A 25,740-nucleotide genomic window follows, 5' to 3' on the forward strand; every position below is an offset into this window, starting at 1 on the left:
AGACTGACAGAATGTGCAAGAATTCTCTCTCCCTTTTTTTTTTTTTTTTGAGCAGTGCTTCAAAGCACTGTTTTAAAGGAGGGCAGTAAGAACATGGTGACAAAGATAATGAAGACGGAGCTTTCTTGAGGCAAAGGGCTCCTAAATTCTGTGTCCGTCCCAACGGAAAACACTCAAAGTAAAAAGAAATTCCAAAGAAAAATGTCAGTAATAATCTACTTCCAAAGCTCACTAGGAATTCAGCTGGAATTCTAATAGGAGGGCTCGGCGCACCTCTTGCCCTGGTGCCTGCAAAGATAATACCTTTCTGTAAAGCAAGGCTTCTCAGAAGTGTGCATGTACCTGGGGTTTTGGCCTATTATAAAGAAGAGAACATTTCCCCATTAGAGGACATAATTTCCCTCGCTGCCCAAGCTTTGAAGAGCTTCAGGGACCTTTGAAATATTGTGAATCATTTTCTAATACAAGAATCCATGGGAAAAAAAAAGATCAGTTTGTCACTGTAGGCCAAGAAAGAAGAGAAGAGGCATTGTATTGCCCTGGTCATATCCTGGTATTAAGCCCAACTTATGAGACGGCTCAAGAAGTCACAAACACTCGTGTTGCTTCTGCAGCAATCCAAGCACAAATCCACACCGTGGGTTAAGTCTGCGGAACAAAAGCCCCACCTCAGTGTCTCCCCCAAATGCTGCTCACAGAGTAGTGCTGATTTTACAGGTTGCCTATTCTTCTGAAAATTCAACGCAGATCACAGCCTAGCGGCAGCAGTGCTCTAGGATCTGGCAGCCATGTGTCAGCCTGGCCAGCATAAGCCACCGGGCATATACTAGTAGGCCAGGATCTTTGGCAGCAGGCCCCGGAGCATGTTCTGGGACCTACCTTGCTCCTCCACCTCCAAGGACCAGGGCGATGGCGTTGCCGGTCAGAACGCGAGCTAATCGAGAAAAGTCAGAGTGGCGGTCCGGTGGTTTCTGGAATACACGTTCATACATCTCTATCTGCAGAAGAGAAGAGGAAGAAGATGGTCGTTCCAAAGGCAATTTAGAGCCTACATTAGCACCCAGCAACATGCTGCTAAGGAGTAGATGGCTGTACTTCAGCCGAAAAGAAGGCTAATGAACCACCCAAACAATTCCAGTGATCATCCGCATCTCTCATACTTTTATAATTGTGGGGAGAATTTCATAGTAGTATAGTACAGTGTTGTCTGCGGAGATATTCATCTTTTTTAGCCAAGGATTTAAAGTCACTGGGAAACTTCCAGTCTGGCTCTGCTTTGCCTTTAGCATGATTTTCTCAAGCACAAGGATCCTGCCAGTGAGAACTCTGCAGCACAATAATAAAGATAATACTTACTATCTTCAGTATATCAAAAAGGCGCATACATAATACTCTAAGGAAGACGTGAGCCCCTTTTCTCCATTTTTTCTATGATAAATTGAGGTCAACCAGATTTACAAGAACAGTATCTGTGCGACAGTCAGCTGCGCACCCGAGTGTCACATAGCAATATTATGCCAGGCTACCTCTGAAACGAGCATTACAAGCACAGCTAAAGGACCAGCCACCAAAGCAGGTATCTCTTACCAGCTTGGGCAGGCTTCTTTTGGAAAAGACTCTGCGGGGACAGTGAAGATGAAGGTGAGCAGAACACCAGCTCCTCATGTTGAGCCATTCCACGGTTCGGGAAGGGAGAGGCCCGTCCTCTTTATGGAGCAGGACAAGTTGCTTCTGGGCTCGAACTGCTGTGTTCTCCAGCATCCTCTCCAGCTACAGCACATTACACACACCAAAGGAATCAGGGCATCAGGCATTTATACTGCTTCAGCATCAATCTAACAGAATATTGTATTGTGAAAAATATATGCGTGTATATATATATATATACACACACACACACACTCTGTGGTGCAATCTGACCTGTATTCACACCTGAATCTGCACACTAAGAACCTCAGAGAAGACTGAATTAGGCAAATACACAGACTTTTTTTCAACCTTTGCAGAAGTCATGTGCCTGGCTAATAAATGTTGGTAATCAAATACAAAAAGTAAAAAGAAGTAGGAGGGAAAAATACAGCTTACAGTTTGGATCAATATACATTAAACTCTTCATACAATACAATTTGTATCTAGTTTTTCCAGGGCACACAGCATGAAATCCATCTAGGCAGAAAAGACTTTGCCCATCTATCTGGAGATCCTGCAAAGAAATTCTGGACAGAAATGTCATATTGCTTTGAAGCAATTTGTTTTTTCATTTGTCATTGGCTAAAACGTGAAGGATTCTGTAGAGGAAAAAACCTTGCAAGTATTTTTAGCTATTTGGGAGGATCCTTATTTAACTCTTTTTCTATTTCTAACATACATTTCTCAAATATTTCATTATTCATGCTTCAGCAGGTATTAAAATTCATATGGGAAACAGCCTTCTTTGATATGGACTATTAACACTGTAAATACGAGAAGAAGCTACTTCCACACCTCTCCAACAGATGGTTCCTGGTCTCCCAGCCCTACTATTAAGATGCAGTCCGCCTGCCTGATGCAGCGTTGAGTCCATGGAGTAAGGGTGCTGTCGGCCTGGTAGAGCACAATACGGTGAATATCCTCCTGCTGTCCCAGCCAGCTAGTCAGTCGGTATTCATGGATACTGGGGACAGGAAAAGAAGAAAAAAAAGAAAAAAAAAGTTTTATATTGCAGCTCCTGCCAAAGTGAAGGCGTGAATCCATCAAGGAAATCGTAGAGGTCAAACACAAGACCTGGAGGGCAAAGACTTGCATCTCTCCCTCATTCACTGCCACCCCCCACATCCAGCACATCCTAGAACAGTATCTTGAATTTGGCAGTTTCTAAAAATCAATTTCCCGCAGATGTAAATAAGCGGTTCCTTTATGCCCTGCTAAAAACCCAGCTGTTTTGCTACACAGTCAGCTCAGTGTGTAGAATAAAACAAGCCGTAGGATAAACGGAAGCCAGACAACTTTCTCCCATTCGCCTTCATTGCTTTATTCTGCAAGCCTGGTGTGAAGTACAAATCCAGTCTCTCTTAACATGCAGACAGACTCCACACAAGTCTAACGTTTCGGTTCTCTTCTTGAGCTCTCCTCCCTCATTTCTGCTGTCTTGCAGGATGATTTCAGAGCTACTAAATAAGTCAGTACCGGGTTGCAGACACTGACCACTTCAAAGAGCCACAAGGTCCTCTGGATTAGAGAGTTGGGGCCATGCAGTAAGAAACCCAGAAGTTTGACCATGTGTACATGCTTAGGGAGAAGGGGACCAGAACCCATCTAAAGGAGAGACAGGAATATTCATGAAGTATGAATTAGGACCTAAAGTTCCAGAAACTTTGTGATTTGTCCAAGATCTTAACAGGCCAGACCTTCCTTATTTTTTCCCTCTAATCAGGCTTTACAAATAGCACTGCTGTGGTGCTCTTGGGAGTCAAGAGAAGACACTCTTGCGAGCTACCAGACCAACGGCATTTGCAAGACTCCAGAGCCGAGGCACACACAGCAGGTCATCATTAAAGAGCCTTTAAAAAAACTACTATTTTAGAAGCAACTTCAGCTACAACTCTATATTCAGCTGGACAGATAAGCTGAATACAGACATTCAGTACATCATATGCAAAACAGTTATATGTGCAAAGCAGCTACATGATATATTCCCAAACACACTATGTTCTTTCAAATATAGAATCTTTCTGCATTTGTCTATAAATAGTAATGAAAGAAGGCAGGTACCTATCCAGCGCCGCAGAACCAAGCCGCTGTTTGATGTTATCACTTGTGAGCAGCAACGCAGGACCTAGAAGAACAAAAAGTTGCTCCTATGTGAACATCCGCCATTCAGATCTTGACAAGTTATATCAAGAAAATGTAGTTATACCACTGTAACAAGGCATAAGTGCATTGACTAGAGTTATCATAGACGAGAGGGGTGGCGCACAGTCCAAGAAAAGATTTTCCTACTTACCTGCAATAGTATCTTCCCATTCTCCATCTTCCGAGAGTCCTGTTAACGCATTAGTCCCAGCCTGCAAGCTCTCTTTTACCGCATTCCTTAATCTCAGGTAGGATGACAGTTTCTACTGCAGCTACATTTTTGTGCCCCAAACAGAATATTCAGCATATCGCATACCTTTTCTGACCACAGAGAGCTCAGCAATCTAGCTTCAATATAACAAGCAAACCCCCCTACTTCTTTGACCTACTGAAACATATTATTTGTTCAACCTGCACTGAGATAACTCCGCAGATGAATCCTGAAGCTCTCTAGTAGCGCTACTTCTTACTCACACCTATCTGCCACAGTACACGACAAACAGCTTCTTGCAGACATTTTAGTCTATTCTTCTTTTTAGCAAGCCTGTTTTATCAGCAGCAATAGATGCCATATGTGGTGGAGGTTGCAGAATAACTGCAGCTATATAGAAAAAGCAAAGAAAAGAAACTTAAGGAATTAATCTCATACCAAAAGAAAAGATCGTTTGTCTCATATCGAGAGATCACCTCATATTTACAAACCTAAAATAACAGTTCCCTTGTATTAATGTTTTCCCAGTGTAACACTCCATTTTTTCATTAATATAAGAACAGAAATTCATGTATGAAATAACAAAACAATTTATCACACGTGGTCTCTTAAGGCATTAAAAAAGGAGCAGCACAGCCTAATGTATTTAGAAGCCATATAATAAAGAAGCCATGAATGAACAGCATGGTAAAAGGTCACAATTTCACCCTTACATGCTCAAAAAGCAAAAAATAAAAGTACAGTACCTAGAGCTGTCCACCCTGACCCTCAGGGTCAACCATGTTTCCCCCATAATGCTCGATTCCTTCTGCCAAGAGTACACTCCGAATTAACATATCGGAGTGTTAGGCCTGGCCAAGAACTTAGAATTTTGATTTTTACTCTTGTATTTTTAAACAACCGCATAATGTTTACTCTTCATTTGTTACACTGGTAATGAAAGAGGAGCAAACAAAAATGGACAAAAATATCCCACAAGCATAGAGACTAAGCCAAGAAGATTTCAAAGTAAAAAAGTAAAGCTGGTAAGAAAGCATGGAAAGCAGGAGGACTTGAGTAGATATTAATTTCCTCATCCTCAGATAAAGTTTATGGCAACTGATTTTCTGGTAGTTGAGTTCTATGAAAGCAAAAGACCCAAAAAAGAGGCAATTAATTGCTAAGCATTTCCTTCAACAGCAGTACCGGTTTCACCAGCCCCTTATTCCTGCATCTGTGCCACTCCTCCATATGTGCTGGCAGGACACTTTCCAGGGAATCGACCCAAGTTTGGGGGAGTTTACCATATTATTTTTAACAGGAGTGAGTTCTCTGATCTGGTTCACTTTTCAGCCTCACAAACAGTTGGGCTGATACAACTTTGGATGGGGCAGTGGAATTGAGACAGGTTTCCCAGAAGAAACACTTGTGACGTTGCATACGATCAAGACAGTATGGGAGAAAGGGCAGGTAAATTTTGAAAAAGCATTCAGTACCAGAGTTACCATTTGTGTTCATCAATGTGTCAGAGCTCTCAACAAAATAGAAATGATATGTAGACCAAATATTCTTCCAGGATATGCGACTTGCAAAGCTTTATGACAGTGGTGGAAGTTTAGTAGGCAAAGGCAAGCAGCCAGAAATGTAAAATGAGCTAAGGAAATAAAATAAAAATGTAAAATGAGAGATACTAATGACAAGGAGGGAACACAGTGCTCCACCTTTGCATTTATTTGCCTGCTACTTCCCAGCACCTGATCACTAAGATCAAAGAACTTCACCAAAGGAGTTTAGGCAGCACCTCACTGAGGTGTTGCACTAAGGGCACGTGCCCTAAGGGGAAACCATAAAACATGAACAAGCCAACCAGGTGAACAAGCCAACCAGAACATCTTTTATACAACACCAGGGCAGATTTTGTAGAGCTGGGGTGCATCTTTACATCAGTCAGGACGACGGCTGCCTCATGCACAGATCCCACTCTTGAACAGGAACGACCTCTCCCCATCAAGCATCAGAAGAACCTGAAGGGGCTTTTGATTTCCAAAATCATATCCACTCATCTTACTTTTCTCTTTGGAAAGAGAAGCAGTCTCCATGCGCAATATAAACAAGCGTGCACAGGCAGGCACACCGACATGCAAGTTTGGGAGAAGTCTGCCTAGCGTTCCCTCTCCACAGCAGTAGCGCAGGACCAAGTCTCGCAGCCCATTATTCCGAGCACCAGCACAGAACATGGGGATGCTTCCAACTGAATCCACTCTGCTTTGCTTCGGAAATAACAACCATCTGCTCAACGCTTCCAATTTCTAGCGAGCGCCCAATTAACCAACCATTACGTAACCCTCCCTTTCATTAACGTGATCAAGAACACCAACATATGTGTTCCCAAGTGTATAAACCAGAATGACCGAGAGTGTTATTTAAACTAAACTGCTGGGAGCAATGAATAATAAAATCATTCTCAAGTACATACCCTTCATACAGCCCTGCTGGTAGGCAGGAATGTCCAAGACTGTGTTACTGCATCCTTAACACCCATTATCATAGTTACACATCAGCATCTAGCGATGGTCTCTCTACACCTAACATCAGCCTCGGAAGCACTTTTTAGTTGAAATTAGCATCCTGAAAACACCTTTGCATCCTCCAACCACTGCCTGTACCTTTCAGTGACTATTCTGTTTTGGCAGAAGTAGACATGGGGTTAATAACTCCAAGTTAAGAACATAAGAAAGGTTATATGAGGTAACACTGAATATTTATCTAGCCCAATACAGTGCCTCTGACTGCAACCAATAGCAGATTGCTAGGTGAGAGTATTAGAGCGAGAGAAACCACGACACTCTCCAAGCTTCCAGCAATTTGCAGTTCATGAATTTCTCAAGCCGAGGTGGTGACTCTTAAAAGCCCAATAATAGATGGATTTTTCTTTCTGCAAACTCATCGGGACTCTGAATCCCAGCTTTTATGCACTTCAGCACACAGATGAGGAAACACGGCATGGCAGTGGTCTAATGCGTTCCCACGCACAAACGATCACGAGCTGCTGTTACCATTTGTTGGGAAATCACGTGGAGCATCTAAATGGGCACCGCAAACTCCTCAGTTGCGCAAGACAGAACTACAAGTCTGTGAAAGAGATTTATCATGGTAAAAGTAATTAATCAGACTTCATCGAATCAAAATATTCATTTGGCCTAACAGAAGTCTATAAAATTATGTATCGAGACAGAACTGCTAAAAAGGGTTTGATGTCCCAGTGTCAGAAGATCTTGCCCAGCAAAACACACACATCTACTTGTGCCAGGCTCTAGGCACCAGTCATTTCACCAAAGAAAATACTTAAGATTTAAATCTAATTTGTGTGTAAAGAAGGGAAATTCAGGCAGACTCGTACATTAAAAATCCCAATAAATTATTAGTAGGGGTATTTCAGTGAGATTTCAAATACGTTATATATTTTTAGAAACTAAAAGAAAGCTTTTTTTTTTTTTTTTTTTTTTTTTTTTTTTAAGAGCAGAAAGGCAGGATAGAGACACACATTGGATTAGAATCATTCTCTAGTTTGAGATTTCTCTTATCTGCTGTTCTTGGCCTGGTTAACCTAACCTGCCATTTCACGCAGCAAAAAAACTTGCTGATTTTCCCTCCAATTCAGAAGCGGAAAACGCTGTCCCTGCTTTTTAAAGTCTTGTATTCCAAGTCCTCTTTCTTTGGAGACCCAAAGACCAAGACTCAAATAAAGGGCTTTTTATACTGAAGCACACATGCAAACTGAGGAAGGAAGCACTGAAGATGTCTCTGATTCACTATCATCTGCAAGACTCTCCTGCTCACTCCTCAATACTCAGACCACATTTCACAATCATACCTTTTTCCACAATGAAGACAGATTCATGTTGAGTTATTTCTCTCCATTATCAAGTAACTGCTCCGCAGTCCAGCTTTTGAACAGAACAAACTCCATGGAAACATGAACATCCTTTCGGATTTAATTAGGGTACAACCACAGAGTCCAGAAACGACAGCTGAACTGAAGCATTATCACAAACAGCAGACACCAAATCTCAGAGAAACCAGAGCAATTTGGTGGAGTAAGGCTGGGTGAAAACAGCTGGGGCAGTCCAGCACCCGGTGTTCCCATCATACAGAAAGCAAGCACAACCTGCCCACAACCAAGCAAACCAATAAACCCTGTTCTGACAACATCACCAGTTAAGAAAGAAGTTATTTTGCTACTTCTGTATCCCAGAATCCAGCGATTTGGGACGATTTGAGAATTGCTATGCGTTGCGGTCCAAGCCAGAATTTGTTTAGGCAAGCTGCTTCCAGAATACAACCATTCCCCAAGAAGCCATTTGACAAAATGGTCTTGATTCTGTAATAGTTTTTTGAATGGCCAATGCTCAAATTAGGTTCCTGATCCTTCCCTCAGGCGACCTGTTGTTCACTACCCAGTACCATTCTGGGGAAGATAGTAGCTATTCCCACCAGGGAAACTGTTTAAAGGCAGCCAGAACTCCAGACTAAGTTCATCCGACTGCCTCATTACAGGCAAAAGTATTGAAAATAATAAGAGTCTGAATTACCTTCAGGCTCTTGTGGACTGTCTATATGAATTCACGGTGTCACAAAGCCCCTGCTCTAAGACTGAGGTGTTCTGTTTATCATTATTATTGTAGCCCTTTAATAAGATGGAAACAGTTTAAAGCTAAATAAATAAAATAAAATAAAACCACCCTGTTAAACAGCTTTACTTGCAAACAGCTTGAACTCACAGCATTGGTAACATCCTTCTAATGCCAGTCTTGGAAAAAAACAACTCATCTAATTTTGCAGCGTTTTTTTTATGACCCAATCTTCACCCAGACCACCCTCCCCACCATGGAGGTCAGCCTGAAATGAGGGTAAATTACTCGCAAGATTTGCCAGTGGATGACCATCTCCTGTGATTACACCTCATTATGGTTCTTGCAATCATCTCAGCATTATTGTGTGCTTTGTCCTAGTTTCTTCTATCCTCTTGTCCTCAGACTGCTTGGATTTTAAGTTCTTTGAGAAAAAGAATACGTTTCTGCTCTTACAGTATGGGCCACCTCATGCAGTCAGAGGACGGTCTGCAGCAAGGGGAGTCTAGGCACCACTGCAATATTCATCTAAGTTAATATTAACAGGAGGAGTAAGGAATTTTCTAAAACAATATATAAGGTGCACTAGAGAGCTAAAACAACTGCTTCCACCCCATACAAATTCATGCCTACCATGCTACCCTGTTCTGCTCAGGAACATACTTTCAAGCTCAGACCAATGAAACAATATGGACCAAACCTTGAGTCAAGTGTCAAATGACAACATCTGATCACAATTTAAAATAAACCAAAAAGTTCAAGAAACACAGAGAACAAACAACAAGAGAGAGAAGGAACAAACAAGAATAAACAACAAAAACATACTGAATAGCAGCAAGTCTACACAGAGAAACCTCTTGTTCTCTAAATTACTAACATATGCACTGAAACAGATATCCTCAAGAGAAAGATGTTCAATTAAGACTTTCCAAGTGTATACTTAAAGGAAAAAACAAACAAACCAATGACCCCCTCTCACCATTTCCATAAAGAAGTTTAAGGTCTAATCATAGCTCATACCAAAAACCCAAATGCTAGTTGTCCAATTTGAAAGTTAGAAGCAGGTAAGCACTCAGGTAGCAGGGGCATGAAGCTCCAACATAATAGCAGCTCACTGGAGACCTAATACAAATCTTTTCACATATTGTTTTAATTTCCCCCTATGTAAAATGAATACAGTTCTACCTGGTCAAGTGAATACCAAGACAGCCTAAAAGTAAACTGAAACTGTGCTTCACAGCACCAAATTTACTATTCATTTCATTTTTTGACATGAGAAGTAGGAAGAAGATCCTTCCAAAAAACCAACCCCTTTTCTCATAGCAAAGCACCATCTGGCATATCACGCAGACCCCTTTGCCATGCACCAATAAAGAACATCCAAACTATTTATAGTCTCAGCATAAAGAAGAAAACACAAAAACTACAAAAAATAGAGAGGATGCTGCTGCTGCTAAAAAATAGAATATGGGCTGCACAAAGGAAAAAACCACGCAACTATACAGCACTTAAACACAAACAGTAAGCCATCGGCAGAAGGTCAACCATCGTTTCAAAGCATCGCAGGGCTGAACAGACAATAGACTGACCTGAGGAAGAGAGCTATCAAGGCCAGTGAGCTAAGAACTTGGTCTACCAGCTGTGTTTTGAACCATATGGCTAGATGTGTTTTCACACAACGCTTTCCTCTTCCCACTGCAGCCGTCTGCTCCATTTTTGCAAGAACTTCAGATGCCAAGGTTGTGTAGTACCATCCGTAGCTGCCAAGTACTACACAGTCGTCAGTTTAGAAGCAGACAAGAGACGGGTGAACAAGGAAAGGCCACATGATCGAAACAAAATCCAGAGTTTGTTACCGGGTGCTTTCAACTAGGCAAATTATTTTTATTCTGAATAGTCCTTTTACAGACTAAAGTTTTGTTTGTTTTACAGGCTCCTCATGCTGTCACATATCATAACAAGCCAGCAGCAATCCATAATAAGTACCCATGAGCAATATAGCTAAGGCTAAAATCTGTGCTCTGTTATGAACTTAAAATTTTTCAGCCATCTCTCTCAAAATAAGAGGTATCTTTAAAACATGCAGAAATTCATAGTCACTGTGACACAGCACCATAAGCTGCATTTATATTTCAAAAGGTGAAAGAGTCCAAAAGAATCTGTCAACTTCACATTTTAGCTCTTAACATTTCATAGATACTATAGGTTCAGACGTTAGCTGAGTGGATTTCAAAGCTCCTTGTGTTATTAAAAAAAATAAAATAATAATAATAATAATAACTCTGACCGTAGTCTTGAGCTCCCCCTTCTACCCCCCTGCAATAGTTTACAGAACCTGTCCTGGGTTTCTCTGAACTTGTCCTACAGCATTCAAAGTCCTCACTTTTAGAGTATGAAGAGAAGAGCTTCAGAAACTCCACACATAACTGAAGTTTCAAGGTTTCAGGACTTCATGTTCTTTTTTTAAGCTCAGGAGTGCAAAGAACAGATGGCCACTATCTGGTGGAACTCAGATGCCCAGAACCTCAACACCTGGCAACTTTTCTTTCTGGTTTCAAGCATCAACGTTATCTTCCTACTGCTGCTCAGCCATAAGTTTAAAGCATATAAGTACCAGCTCTAGACACCCTTTAAGGTCAAGAAAGGAAATACCAAAAAATATAAGTGGTTACACCACAAACATCATATAACTTTTACGTTTCAAAATAATAAGCAGTAAGCTTATATAATATATATATATTATTTATATAAATATATAAAAATAAAATAATAAGCAGAATAACAATTCAAAGAACTACAGCAAATTAACTCAAGAAATCTGCCATAGTGTATGACAACGTGAGGAGGATGTTCAGGAAGTGTCAAACTGTAGTACGGAGAATGAATTGAAGGCATGGTGAACTGAATACATGGTTCTGTGGGCAACTGGAACTTGCACATCTTCTACCAATGGATAAAGCAATTAATGAACTAAAAAGCACAAGACAGACAAACAAGGTGGAAACAACTGGGGTAAGGCAAGATGCAATATAGAAAGACCTAATTTAAGATAGTTTGGACTCCCAGTGCTGGCAACCAGAATCTCCTCCACAAGCCATTTTATGATCAGATCTTCACTATACTACATCTACAAAAGACAACTGCATGAGAAATCCTTTGCTGGATCAAGCTGTACAACTGGGAAAGACTGAGAGTCTCACACCTATATGAGACGGAATTAGACTCTCAAACAGGCACTGGGAGAACAGGGTGCTGGTGGTGGGATTTGTCCACTGAAGCGCCTGCAGAGTACTGACAGCAGCCAAGGGGAGAGGCAGACAACAGATCGGCTAATATTTCAGAGTCATTAAGACTACACAATTTATCCACTGAAATTAAATGCATGATAGGAATGGGAAGAGAGTGAATTAGAAGAAGCAAGCGTTTTATGAGAAGAAATCATGAAAAAAGTCTGATCTTGAGCACCACTCTACAGTCCCCCCTCCAAATGCAGCAGGAATCCACCTCTGACTTATTGACAGGTTCCTGGCTACATTTTCTTTGAAAAGATAAGATACATTTACTTCCCTTGATGCAGTAACATATAAAAAACTTCTTACCCACAGCACTGAGCGCATGCTTGAGCTCCAGAGTAAAAGCAGTAAGTGGTACCTCTTCAGACACCGGCATAATTGCTACTGTGGAGAGATTGCTGGCAGGGTTTCCGGCATCCCACTTGCTACTCGAGGTATGTAATCCAAGAGGATGACCTGCTCAGAAAATTAAAACAAAAATTGTCATCAGCCAACCCAGAAAGCTAAATGTCATCTCGTTTCAGAGAGCTTTGTTTTCAGCTGTCAGGCAGCAAGGAAAATACCACTGAACGGATTAATCTCAGTGTAACGTCCTCAGTTTAACATCAATGGAAAGAGTTCCCACATATTTCATTCATAACAGGATGAAGATCAACTTTCAGTTGCTGACACAGGAGGTGTGGGTAAAAATTAGGTGATGTTAAAAACATCTGAGGACAGGAACAGGTAAAACGCAATGAGCATTTACTTGACCTATTAAGAAAGGAACAAAAGGGCACTTTGAACAACTGGCACAACTTCGAGACAGGCATTAACTTATCCCAAGAGAAGAATGATTTTAAATAACAAAACCCCAAAACCCATTGTCTGGGTCAACATATTCCAAAAATCAACATTGATTTTTTATGGTATGCCTGATCAGAGAAATAAATACCTATTCAACAAATAAAGATCCTATAGGGAATAAATATCTCCACCTCTTTTCATTCCTCTCCAAGATGGGAAAATGGGGAGCTTCATAGACATGTGCCTAGTAGTATTAAAATAAAATCTGGAACTTGTAAAGTAGCTGCAAAGTAACTGTGGAGGTATCTCCAATATATTAAGGTAGGCTGATTAAGTGTAGCTCAAGAAAAGAATAATGATAGGGGTGTTCTATAAATCAATCTTTTTATTTTAATATTACCTTCTTCCTCTTTAAAAAAAGCCTTCTCATACAACCTTACTTTGCTCCTAGCATCTATTGACTCAGCCATAAGTATGTAATAAATTTAATGTCACCTAAGTTAAAATTTAACATCCTGCTCATCTGTTTCATCCAGCAAAAGGCCTAAGATGTACCATTAACATGAATTTTTGAGATGGACTTATGGAAGTACTTGATATGCTGTAATCAATACAAAAACTCTTTCAAAGTCTATATGTATGATCCACTGCACAGGACGCTGCAGGACACAAAGAAATATCAGATAAACCTTTCTCATATATATTCAGCAATTGTGTTATTCATTTCACGTCTTCTAAAATAGTCCTACACAGAACATTAAACGGTTTTTCACTCTTCTTGGTGTTCTTCAAGAAGATATTTGTAGGTTCAAACAAGTTATGTGTCACTGCTCAACTCTTTCATCTCCATCAATCCTTCCTTCCTCAGAACTTCAGAGACTCTTCTCCAATTGAACTCCTATAACTATCACTAATTTTCCTCCCATGTTCTCCAGATCACAAAACTGCCTTATTCCCCAGAGCAGTGCAGACTCTGCCCTAGTCTACAAAGGCCTTTAAGCATGCAAAAAAATTTAAGTGCAATTACCTCTAGAGACTTCTATACAAAATCAATTACGCAGACTTTGGAATTTGTTCCCCAAAATTGCTCCAGAACAACCCCCCAAAATTTAGTCAGTTAAATACCACATGTTCAGTGTCCTTGGAATATTGCAAAAACAGCAATAAAAGTAACATCGTACAATTTTTGTATTTAAAAAAAAAAAGAAATAGCAGCAAAGAGCCCCACAATGCTATCAGTAATTAACATGCATTTATTTTCTTTTAAAAGCTGACCAAGAAAAACAAACTACATGGAAATTTCCTCCTACTCACTTCAATTCATTTAGTTAATTTACTTTGTTTCAGCCTCTGCCACATACACGAATTTTAAGAGCCAATAAATACCAAATGGCTTGCTGTCAGACAATTCGTTACGATAAGGCAAATACAGACATATTAAGGCAGCCTATATGCAGATTCCATTCAGCATCACTATTTGATTTCAGACTACTGTAGCTGCTATTTCTGATTCTCCCTTTTGAGCTCTCTCTCACAATGAGCTTCAAGGAAATTTCACTGCACATATGCAGCAGTACTTCTCTATCTCAGCTGCAAATTATTCCACTCCCGTATGTGCTTAGCTGCTCCATGCAAATATTTTTTTGACTTTTTTTTGTACAATTAAACCACCATTCTCTTGTGACCACAGCTAAAATATTTAGGGACCAATTCTTTTTGAGTGCGTGCTTTTTGTTTCTGGATTTAATGATGTAAATCTAGTTCCAAGGAAGCACCAGAATCAATGGGCATAGTCCAGGAATTAATCTTACCTCCCTGCTGAAGACTGCCAAGAATCTTCTCACCCAGCAAATGAATAAGTCTAGTCACAACCTAGCAAGGGAGAAAAGAGAAAAAAAGAAAAGGGGAAAAAATAATTAGAATGTACTAAAAATAGTGTATCTAAATGGATACTTCCAAGCTTTTGTAAGATGTTGCCTTAAGTTGAATACTGAGAAGAGAGGTTTTAATAGGAAAAAGAAAAGAAAAAAAATCTAGTTATTTTGGAAACATTTCAAATCATACTGCCAGCTCTCCTCTTTTCTCTCTCCAGGGTGTTTACACCTCTAATATAAAAAGTCATTCTCATTATGCAGTGGTTGTTGCATACCTCCATCTCTAGTAGTAACGAAAAGGCTCAAGTCTGTGCTGAACAGGACCTTTATTGATACAAACTGATATTCTAAAAGCCTAACTTCTCTGGAAGCTGACCACCTTATCTTCAATGTTAATAATCAATAATTCCCAACACGTTATGTAGCAGAAGACTAATAACTACAATACTAAGGAGTGGCAGACTTGGAAAATAGGTCATTTCTTCTGGAAAGGTATGCACAAGTATATCATCAAATACTGAAAAGAGGTATTAAACACATTAAGAATTAATATTGTAACCATTAGATTTTCTGCCCCAGAAAGCCACTTCAAGGTCAAAGTAGCTCTCATCTTCAGGAGGACATTTGGAAAAAAAAAAAATATATATATATATAGTATCTATCTATATCTCCAAACTCTAACAAGCTAAACAAGAAGCAGTAAATGGCTGCCTTGGATTCTGGACAAAGACAGACACGCTGTTCCCAAAGCACAAGCACTTCAGGATGCATCTTTCAAACAAAAGACCATGTAAGCATCAAGACAGGTCAGCATGCTCACCAGAACCATTTTATACATCCTGCTTTAAAAAAAAAAAAAAAAAAAAAATTGCTCTAGACCATGCAACTCCACAGCTTTAATAAGTACCAATTTTTTCCAGATGTCTGAAGAAGGAAGGGAGAAGAGCAAACAGGGAGCCTCCAACACAATGCATAATTATTAATACGGCAGCAAGGAGTAAGAGCTAAACAAAGTTGAGTGATTTATTTATGATAGCCACAACTGCAAGTTCCTAACGATGCTACATAGACCCTCTTCTCAGCGACAGAGGATCAACTCTTAAGTTTCTCCTATGTGCATCAGTAACAGACACAACCTTCCATACCCACTTAGCAGAGAGCAGGGATCTAGCAAGACTGCTGCCATTAGCATGCAATGACTAAGGCTAACTGCTGACTGCAAGCGAACTGTCAAGCTCAATTATTTTGGAATCTCAGACAAGATCTGGAACGCTACAATTTGTCAGAAATGTAACAAGAGCTTTCTACCACCCCGGCACTAGATGAACTCATTACTACTTTACAATGCCTAAATCTGCAGTTCTGGGATTCAGTTTTCCATAACTACACCCAGCTCCGTTAATTGCCTCAAATATGGGTGGCAGGGAGGGAAGGAAGGGAATTCTTAATAAAATTATTAGACTGATTTCCCTTCCTACGGGAGATAATCCACCTCGTGAGAGCATTCGCTATATCCATCTCACACACGCTGACCTAACCACCTACCTACACACTATGACTTTACTCCAACGGTTACAGAAATATCCTTCACCAACATTTTACACTTCTGGCCCACTTTAAACACCAGGATTGTAACTACTTGCTAAAAATCATCTCCTGTATTTATAACTTTTTCTGCTTTACAGAGAGTTAAGGGGAGCTATAACTAAGTTAAAGAAAATGTCCAAGGTTAATGACAGAATTAAGAATAGATCCTGCTGGTCTCATTTTCCAGTCGGCTGCTCCTATTACCATGAAGTATTATTTGTCTTGTTTGCTAAAGCAAACCTTCCAGCCTCAGTACATATAGATACGGAAAAATTATTTCCCCAGTGACTTTGTAAGACAAGCAAATTGCTAACCATAACAGGATGAGTCACTCTGTTGCAGTCATGGCAACGTAGAAAGAACATCAATTTGAGATTTCAGCTAAGAGCTGGCCTCAAATTTCCTTGGAGTTTTGTAATACATACACTAAATTTTCTTTCACAAAATGGCAATGTCTTTCTTTAGGAGCGGTTTGACTATCAGTCTTAGGGAGAAGTTCAATTTAAGTCTCTTGATCAACAACAGACCCAAACGTCAATGATTGACCTAAATTCGTTATTCTGTAGAGCAGCCAAACAAGCACTCAACAAGTTCAGTACAAATGGGGAGAACTCAAAACCAACAGAGACCCCAAAATAAATAAGTCACACATCGAATGTCCAAATGCCTTTCTTCTACAAGGGGGAGCAGCAGAGGCACGCACAGAAGTGGCCCTGGCCAGCAGACTACAGGGAGGAAGACCCAGAACTTCCCGCCTGCAGTGCTTGCCCTTCCCAGGACCCCACCTGCAGTGGCACGGCGGGGACTGGTTTGGCTTTCTGAGGAAAGAAGGAGAAGGAAGCAAGCAGAAATGAGCCCTTGGGATATGAGGCCACGGACAGAGATAGCAGGGAAATGCAAGTTATTCCAAACATGCTGGAGAACACAAGTCTGGAAGAGACTCTCATGTGTCCCAAGCTTTCCAGCACAAGAGGCTGCCTTTGTATTTTTTTTTTTTTTTAAGGGATATGTAATTTCCCACTGAACTGGTTAGCCAGAGCAGCAAAAATGGATGCGACAGTAGAAAAAGATGTAAGCGATGTTTCCAACCACTGATATAGTTTAGATAACATTTATTTGGTATTCTTGCCAGGAAGTTTTCCATAGGGAGAGAGAAAACAAAAAAAACAACAAAAAAAAGAAAAGTCTGAGAAACAACAAATTATTTCATTCTCCTTCCAGATGCCCACTGGGTTAATTTTAGCCTAGTTTGGTTTAAGAAGACAAACGACTTTGTCCAAGATATTTGCTCTTGCGTGAAGGATCCCAGGAGGATCCCATGTACCAAAAGGTGTCCAGCACAGCAGCAGCAGTGATCAGCTTAATGCACAAGCCTGACCAGTGCAGCAGTGGACATCGCATCTTAAAAAAAAAAAAAAAAAAGCGGGGAGAAAAAGCCTGCCATGCAGTTGGATTCTTCATTATCAGAACAGCAGCGAGCTGTTCTCCAGACAGGAGAAAGGCAGATAACACAGGCACCGGCACGCAGATCCTTTGGTGCAGACATCTGAGCAGTCATCCTGCAGCCATCTATTCTTATGCAACCTATGTAAGTGCATTTTGTAGGGAAAGCACTGGGAATCAGTGGTGAGAGTTTGGGGGAGGTAAAAAGGGGGGAAGTCAGGAAAGTCTGGCAATGTTGCAGGGAAAACCTGACTGACCTGGAGGAAACTCTGATTTTTCAGTACTTCTGAGGTGCGGTGTGCTGTACAGCCTCCACTATTGCTCCACCAGGGAAGCCGAACCAGTGATTGACTTGGGCGCTATACACCCAAAAGGAGGCAAACGTCCACCTCCACCCCCAGCTAAATGCCACTTTTCCTGAGCACGGTGCCAGAGCACAGAGCAGCTCCCAGACATCTGAAAACACAAAAGGCTCATCTCCACTGTGGCAACCATCGCCCGGGGCCAGACAGCCTTACCAGCACAACCGGAAACATCTGGCATATTCATTCCTAGAGCGCACTCTGGATTTTTGCAGTCTCTTCTAGCACCCATCCACCCAGCCCTGCAAACACACACCCAAGTCCTCCACACAAACTGATAAACATGCAAAGTCTGTTGGCACCGAATCATTCGGCTTAGAGCTGAGGTTGGACTTCCATTTGAAGAAAAATCTGTACTGCCAAAAGCCAGTTAGTTGGAGTTCTGAACTTCTCAAGAACATCGGAAGGTTTCTGAATTAGATTAAAATCATTAACTGCCTGCAAAGTAAACGCAACTTTTTGACCCCCTGTACTAGAGATGTTTTAGCTTGTCAGGAAGCCGAATTTATCATTCCTCATGATTATAAACGATGGTAGCAGTGAGCAGATCCCACGCTCCCTTTCTCAACAGTTAATCCCTTCAGGCAAAGGCATTAGCTCCTGTGCAAACGGAGTTACACTCTTTAAATTGCTACACGTAGGTTAAACCTCTCCCTGCGACAGGCAGGGCACTATACTACGCAACGCCACTGTTTCAAGCTGTGAAATGACACAGAAAGTTCACCTTTGCAAGGCTTTGCAATCTAAACATACACAGGTATGGTCTGGCAGTGTTAGCCTGGCTTCTAGAGACCCGCTTGGATATTTAGGTCAACTTTCAAAAAAGTAAATTAAAAAAATAAACAAACCCAAAAGCAAACAAAAACACATTCTCCTGAGTCTATGGCAAGAGACTTTTCAGGCCAGAAGGAAGAAAATCTACTTTACAGGGCTAGAAAATTGGTTTGAATCACTGCAAACTGAGTATCTCTATCTCAAAAGCTACTTGGGATTCCAGGTGTGCCAGTACCCTTCTTCTCCAAAAGCCCCGAAAGCTCTCCTCCTCTTGTGGGCACTGCGGGAACCGTAAACAGATCACCCATCGCAGAGCAGAACGTTCAGTTGTGAGCAAACACAAGCATTTTGCAAAGGAAGGAAGATCCTCCTCCCACCTAATCACCTTTTGAGATTATCTCTTCAGAACACTTTTGCCCAAGGCTAAATGGGATAAATCGTATTTCTCTTTCTGAAATGGCAGCAGGGCACTTTCTTCAGCACAATTGCATCCTCTCCAACCTAGCTTTTGCCTTTCCACTTATCACCTCATCTGCCTAGTAGCACCGTGTCTTCATGGCTGCTTCTGAAACAACTCCATCCGAAGCAAGAGCCACTCAAGTTACTTTAGCAGCCTCCAATGCCCCCAGCTCCGTTACAATGAACGTGGAGGTCTCCATTTCTGCATCCAACACTGCAAAAGGCTCTGGGGAACCATCAACCCCTCGGCTTCACCAACGTAAAATTTCTCAGCAGAACCTGCAGCCCGTGCACTGCAGGGCAAGGACTGAACTTCACATTCCCAAGGGCTCTACATCTGCCTGTGTCAAGATGGCTTATTTCAGTCTTAAAAACAATCTTCCTTCAGTGAAGGGACCGCACAGTATCACAACACGGTGTCACCTGCTAGTGATGGTACCAGTGCACAGCTGGGTACTCCATCCACCTCACATATTGGGTATTATCCTGAGTGCCACTTGCTCCACAGCTACTGCCATTCCCACGCTTCAGCGGCTCTGATTATGCCGGTGTTGTATTTCCTGTAATTCTCCAAAATATTTCAACCTGTTGTTTACACCTAGCTAATTTTCCCAAGGCTGGATTCTAGTCAAAGCTCTTGTTTCTACTCAACTGTGAAATTTAGATTTGCTTTACAATAAGCCCTTTTTAGAAGGATTTTAATGAGATTTCAGTTGTAAACAAATGTGCATACAAAGGAAAGTATTTTTCTATGAATATTATGGATTGCATGACAAATCAACAATCTCTTAATAGAAACAGATGGTACTAAACAAAGCTATTTTTCCTGTCTTAACTAACTTTCTATTAAATTGACTTAGAGAACTCATGGGAAAACTCAAAAAAAAAAAAATAATTATATCAATCTACATCAAGATCCAATTTCCAAATTCACAGTCTATTACCAGTAACAATTAAACAATTTAAAAGGCACTGTGTAATACAAAACCATCTTTGTTAGAAGAGGAGAAACACAGAAAAGAACAGAAACAAAAATGAAACAATATATTCATCAGCTCTGCTCCATGCTGCACAGGAGGCCAAGAAATCGCACCCTGGCCATGAGCTCATCTGATCACGTCCATCCTGTAACCCAGGTGTCTCTGGAACAGGGAAGCACCTCGAGGAGCAAAGAAGCCATCGCTTTCCTAAGAGTATGCAAATAATTAAATATCCTGGATATCGAATAAAATTGTTTGGTCTGAATTTGTTCAGCTCTTCTTTCTATGTCTGGATGAGCAGCCCTGCACTGTCAGAGCAAAGGGACACTTAACCATCTCCTGCCTCTCCTGTCCCAAGGTGGGCAGATACCCACCTTGAGGGCTTTCCCCTAGAGCAGAGCTCCAGCATTTTTAGGGGCCGCAGGCATTTTAGGGGGGAAGGAAGTGGGGAGGTTGGAGCATCTCCGTGTGCTGCCCCGTGCTGTAGCACAAAGGCAAACAAACCCCAGCAAACAACGGGGTTGAGTCACACTCAACAGCTTCATAACATCTTCTTTTGCAACTGCTGAAAGGCACCACCTTGAAGACAACAGTATCTTTTACATCTGAACTAAGGTTCAGATTTAACTGTAGGTTATTTTCAATGTTTCTAAGCAGCCAAGCACCTATGCAAGACAGCAGAGGGTCAGCCCTCGGAAGGACCATACCATCTCCTGTCAACGGCGTCTTGCTTCAGGTTCGCACGCAGGCCTGGTTTAGGAAACCAACTTTGGCTACAGTACTCAGGGAGCAAACCTGGCATGCCAGTTTGGGTCCTGTACATCCAACCAACGTACAGCCCTACAAAGCTGAATGTAGTTTTCCTTCCGAGTCTGTTCTGATCCTCTCTAATGAAAACACCATCAACTGTACCCAAAAATATAGTATTCTTGCAGTGAACAAAATTGGCCTACAGTTAAGCTAAATATTTTCACCTGCAACTTTGAAGTTGAAAACTAAGATTTTTAATAGTTAAGTTCTTATGCTTCAAATCAGCCAACCAATAGGACACCTTTAAACTAAATAAGTTAAATGACAGTTTATTGACACCTTCAGAGCAGGGTATTATAGATCTTCACATACATTTGTGATTTAGTTAAAGGACAGGGAAACGGGCTTTCTTCCACATGAAGATCCACTGCAGATAAGCTAATGTGGAAAGCAGGGCTGCCAAGGGTTTTCTGTTCCACAAAGTAAATGCAATTGGGGTAAAACAGTTAATAACAGCCATCTGGTCAATACAAAACCACATAATAGCTGGTTCCTTTTTGTAGAGCTCATTTCAAGACTTGAGCTTTGCCCTCTACCAACTTCCTTAAGGTTTTGGGGATGGGGAGCAGGGAGGAGGGGAGGTAAATCGGATCATCAGCGTGAACAAAACCGCGGCATGACCGGAGCGTTACATGGCCCCGGATCACCACGCCGCTCGCCACGGATTCGGGGAGCTTAGCAAGGGGTCTCATGGGAAAACTTCCGAAGACTCGAGAGCAGCAGCAACAAACTATGTCTTAAAACGTTCACTTGCAGCAATTTCTGGCACTTTTACAAATGCCACAAGGGCACAGAGAAGAACTGAAGCTTTCTCCTAGGGAAAAAGCTAGAAGCGTGGCCTCCCCTGCCCTGCTCCATTGCTGCCGCATCAAGCCGAAATAACACGAGGCCCAACACACCCCCAGGGCTCGAGGGAAGCGTTTTGAAAAAAGCACGCGTTACTGAGCTAACTTTGTATGGCCAATAACCCTAGGGAAGGCTCGATTCACTTCAGAAAAGCTCTGGTTAAAATATCCCCAGCAAAGATAGCAGGATTCACTGTTCAGGATGGATGATGGGTTCTGAATATCTTTAAAACCCAAGGGCAGACAAAGAGAATTAAAATGAAGATGCAGAAAAAAATCCATCTTTTCTAGCATGCGCTACTGCTACCAGAAGGTTGTCTCACAGTTCACTTCCCCATGGCTTCTAAGCAATTTCTCAATGCAATTTCCATCAACCACCGCAGGTCTAAATTTCAAGTGACTGTTCTAAAAGCGATCTCCGCTCAGCAGAGGCAAAGATAATCTAGGAAATGCGATCCAAGTTACACGCTGATGTTAGAACATCTCTGTAATCTGTTAACAAATTCTGTGCTCTCGCTCCTGCTCGCAACTGCTTCACGATGCCAAAAATCACGAGCCGATTCTCCGTCCTACTTTTCAGAACTGAAGGCAGTGATGAAAATAGAAAGAATCAATTCCAGTTCACTCCTGCAACTCTGAAAAGCGTCAAGTAGCACCAGAAGCAAGCACCGAGGCTGTCAGAGGAGCAAATGCTCTCTCTGGCTCAGTGCCTTGGCCGCTCTGCTAGAGAGTTATGCCCCCGCTGGCCCAAATCCTGAAAAGGAGAGGGAGAGGTTTTCCACTGTGGACCACCTTCAACTGGGAACATCTGTGATGCCATATCAAGGTTGGGATGCTGTCCCAAGAGACCAGGAGATAAGCATTTGAGTCTTTTCAGACTGAGCAGGGTCTAGAAATACCATCTCTCATGTCTGGGCAAGTAGTACGAAAATTAGGCTGTTACATAGCACCCACATTAGCTTCCCCTTGCTCATCCACCTCTTTTTTCCCCCCTCAGAATAAGAGCAGCTATAGCAGCTCAGACCAAAGAGCCCAGCAGACCAGTACCCTGTCCGACAGGACCAAGCAGATGCCCAGGGAAGACGACCAAAAAATGAGGGCAAGCATATGGTGCTTGCCCAAGTATCAAGTGTCCCTCGTGCAGTTTTTTCAGATTGTCCATCACAGCTCAAGGAACCTGAATTGCTCTACTGACCAACAGAGCACAGTTTCACTCGTTTCCCCACTGCCCTTGTCAGCAAGCACCACTCATGCTTAGAATTTTGTTACCCATCAGGCAACAATTTCTTATGATGTATTCAACAGTGAGATCCCTTTCTGGATCATCTACAAAAACATCATGGTTGGCGAAAAGCAGGCAGCACAGAGTCTCTCCCCCAACTCCTAGAATTAAAGGGTTCTTTACTCTTGATAGGAAACAGTAAAGCTCAAGGGTAATTAAATTAAATGGTAATTCAATCTCAGTAATTACACAATCGTTGGCTGTTAAAAATAGAGGCCTGTAAGATCACAACAAAAGCAATTGCCCCTGTCGTGGGATTCCTCTGGTCGGCTCTGCACTGAAGAAAGCAGTTCACTCAACTCGGGGGCAAGCAACCGTGTTTGAGCATTGATCACTATTCCACTGAGCTAGATCCAAGTTAACATAAGCTCATCCATCATTAGGGGATTGTGTGTTTGACTGGGAGCACAGCTGCTTCTCACCCCCCCTCATCCCCCCCCCCCCCCAGAAAGGGTTTCTGATTTGCAGAGGACTAAGAGGAAAATCCTCCATCACACTGCTGAATCACAAGCTAGCTCTTGCTACCTAGTCAATTATTTCTCCTTTGGTAGGAACAAGTGTACCTGCTATCCCCTCATTATTTTATTTCTTCTGGTTGGATAGGGAAAAAAACATCATAAATTCTGAGTATAAATCATTCTAGCTTTATGTACTCGGAAATATTTATCATGTCTTCCTTTAACCCGTCATTCTTTTTGCCTTTATAGGTTGGCATATTCCTAAACACCAGTCCTCCTTTCTGACCTCCAGATGCTCTTCAACCAGTCTACATCTTTCTTCAAGTGTGCTGCCGCAGGCCGATACTGAAGCTTCTCCAGTATCAGGAAGAATACAAGAATTTCTTCACTCCAGAAAGCATTTTATTATCATAGCTGGGGGGTTTTTTTGTTTTTGTTTTTTCCCCCCACAACTGCATGACATTGCTAAGTCATGTTCAGTTTTTGATGTTATATAAACCCTGGATTCCTTTTCTAGGCAACTGCTACCCAGACCAATTCTGTGTATGCAGCTCATTAATTTCTAGCTCAGAACTTCTCTATTGTATGTGGCCTGAACTTTACACTTGACTTCATACTTTCGGCTTGACTTCAAACCTTCCACCTGATTGTTTTGCTCCGTTACTCTCACTCACTCACTTCTATCCTTGTCTCCATTTGTCTGAGGGATCTAACAGACAAAAAAAGGAAACACATGAACTTTGAGGTCATACCATAAACATTTTATCTTAGGTTCTTAGGACAGTCTAAAGGCATTAAGAGCACAAACCTCCAACTTAAAGTCTACCTTATGCTCCTCTTTCTGTTTGTAATGCTTGTTCTAAAAACATCCGATGGTAAAAGTTTAAGCCTTTACACTTTTGGTACCAGTTTAACACTTGTCTTAGAATTTGGAAAACTCAAACAGCAGCAAATAAGAATGTGTTTTTCTAACAGTTTGGTTTGAGACACATTTCTTTAAAAAGATCCATTTTAGCATTTTGTTTCATTGCAACTAGCTAGCTAAACTATATGCAAGTCCTGAGAAAACTAATTCCTTATTCAAGAAAGTGAAGAATTTGTGGCTGGTAGACTGCCTTCTTTAGACATGGGAAGACACTTAATTGTATTATAAATATATGTTTGAATTGTACTATAAATGTAAAACTCAAGTTCACCTTTAACTATAAAGCAAAGATTCACACCTCTGCAGTGACAAAAAACAACGCTCTTTGGAGGAAAAGGACAAAAATCAATTCTGCCCACGGGGAGCACGGGAAGAGGGAAGGGAGAGAAAAGACACTGAAATCAATTATTGCCCCAGACAAAAAGGCAGAATTGGAACACAGCCTTTGTGCAGATCGGTATTTGATTCAAAGCATTACTAAAGATTAAAGGTTTAATGTTTGCTAGTAAATTCGCTGTTTAAATGTTTACTGGTAACATTTAAAGCCATCCACTATGTAGGGAGTAAGGCAATTTTAAATTCCACTGGGCTCATTTTCTCGCTTCCTGATCCATCAGCAACAAGAGTGATATATAAAAAGGCAACCGAAGACAGCATGTCACCCTATCTTTAGCTACTTTGCGGCTAGTTCTGTACAGAAGTTGCACATTGCTACCAGTTCATAAAGCTGGTTAGGAAGCCTATTACATTAAATATAGAAGACCAAAATTACAGGACTATTCAGGAGAGACCTAGTGAACCACAGTACCTAATAACCCATAACAGAAGTTCAGAAACACCTTAGTAAAGAGTGATGCTTGCAGGAAAATCAGGAAGCTTATTTTTAAGTGACATCACTTCTGAACATTTACTGCAGTGATGAAATAACACATTCTCCTAGCTGTAACACAGATAAAGCCCCCACAATTTTTGTTGTGTGAGAACACACGAATACAGGTCTTATATTTTGTGGTCAAAAAGAAAGAGCTATTACATGTCTTAGGAAAGCAAAAGAACGTTCATATTTTAATTAGTTGTATTACTTTTGCAGTCAAGGATTTGAAAAATATCTGGTAAAATAAGTACATGTCTCAGAGAAAAGAAAAATCAAAAAGTAACATCATTAAAGCACTGCCTTTAAGGCTACTGCAATGATTTACTGCTTAGTATA

The 25,740-nt window shown here is 41.3% G+C and overlaps 1 protein-coding gene across 2 annotated transcripts in view; it reads right to left on the bottom strand.

The window, feature by feature from the left end:
- Positions 1-25,740, bottom strand: part of PNPLA7 (patatin like phospholipase domain containing 7) — a 129,250-nt gene that overhangs the window by 51,693 nt on the left and 51,817 nt on the right. For both annotated transcript variants that reach the window (XM_067308809.1, XM_067308810.1), the window contains exons 21-26: positions 14,543-14,603; positions 12,252-12,401; positions 3,751-3,814; positions 2,485-2,653; positions 1,588-1,770; positions 880-998 (exon numbers count right to left, since the gene is read on the bottom strand). In XM_067308809.1, the coding sequence (XP_067164910.1) occupies positions 880-998; positions 1,588-1,770; positions 2,485-2,653; positions 3,751-3,814; positions 12,252-12,401; positions 14,543-14,603 (746 nt within the window). The remainder of the gene's footprint in view (positions 1-879; positions 999-1,587; positions 1,771-2,484; positions 2,654-3,750; positions 3,815-12,251; positions 12,402-14,542; positions 14,604-25,740) is intronic.

This window comes from Apteryx mantelli, chromosome 21 (genome assembly GCF_036417845.1).
Source record: "Apteryx mantelli isolate bAptMan1 chromosome 21, bAptMan1.hap1, whole genome shotgun sequence".
NCBI lineage: Eukaryota > Metazoa > Chordata > Aves > Apterygiformes > Apterygidae > Apteryx > Apteryx mantelli.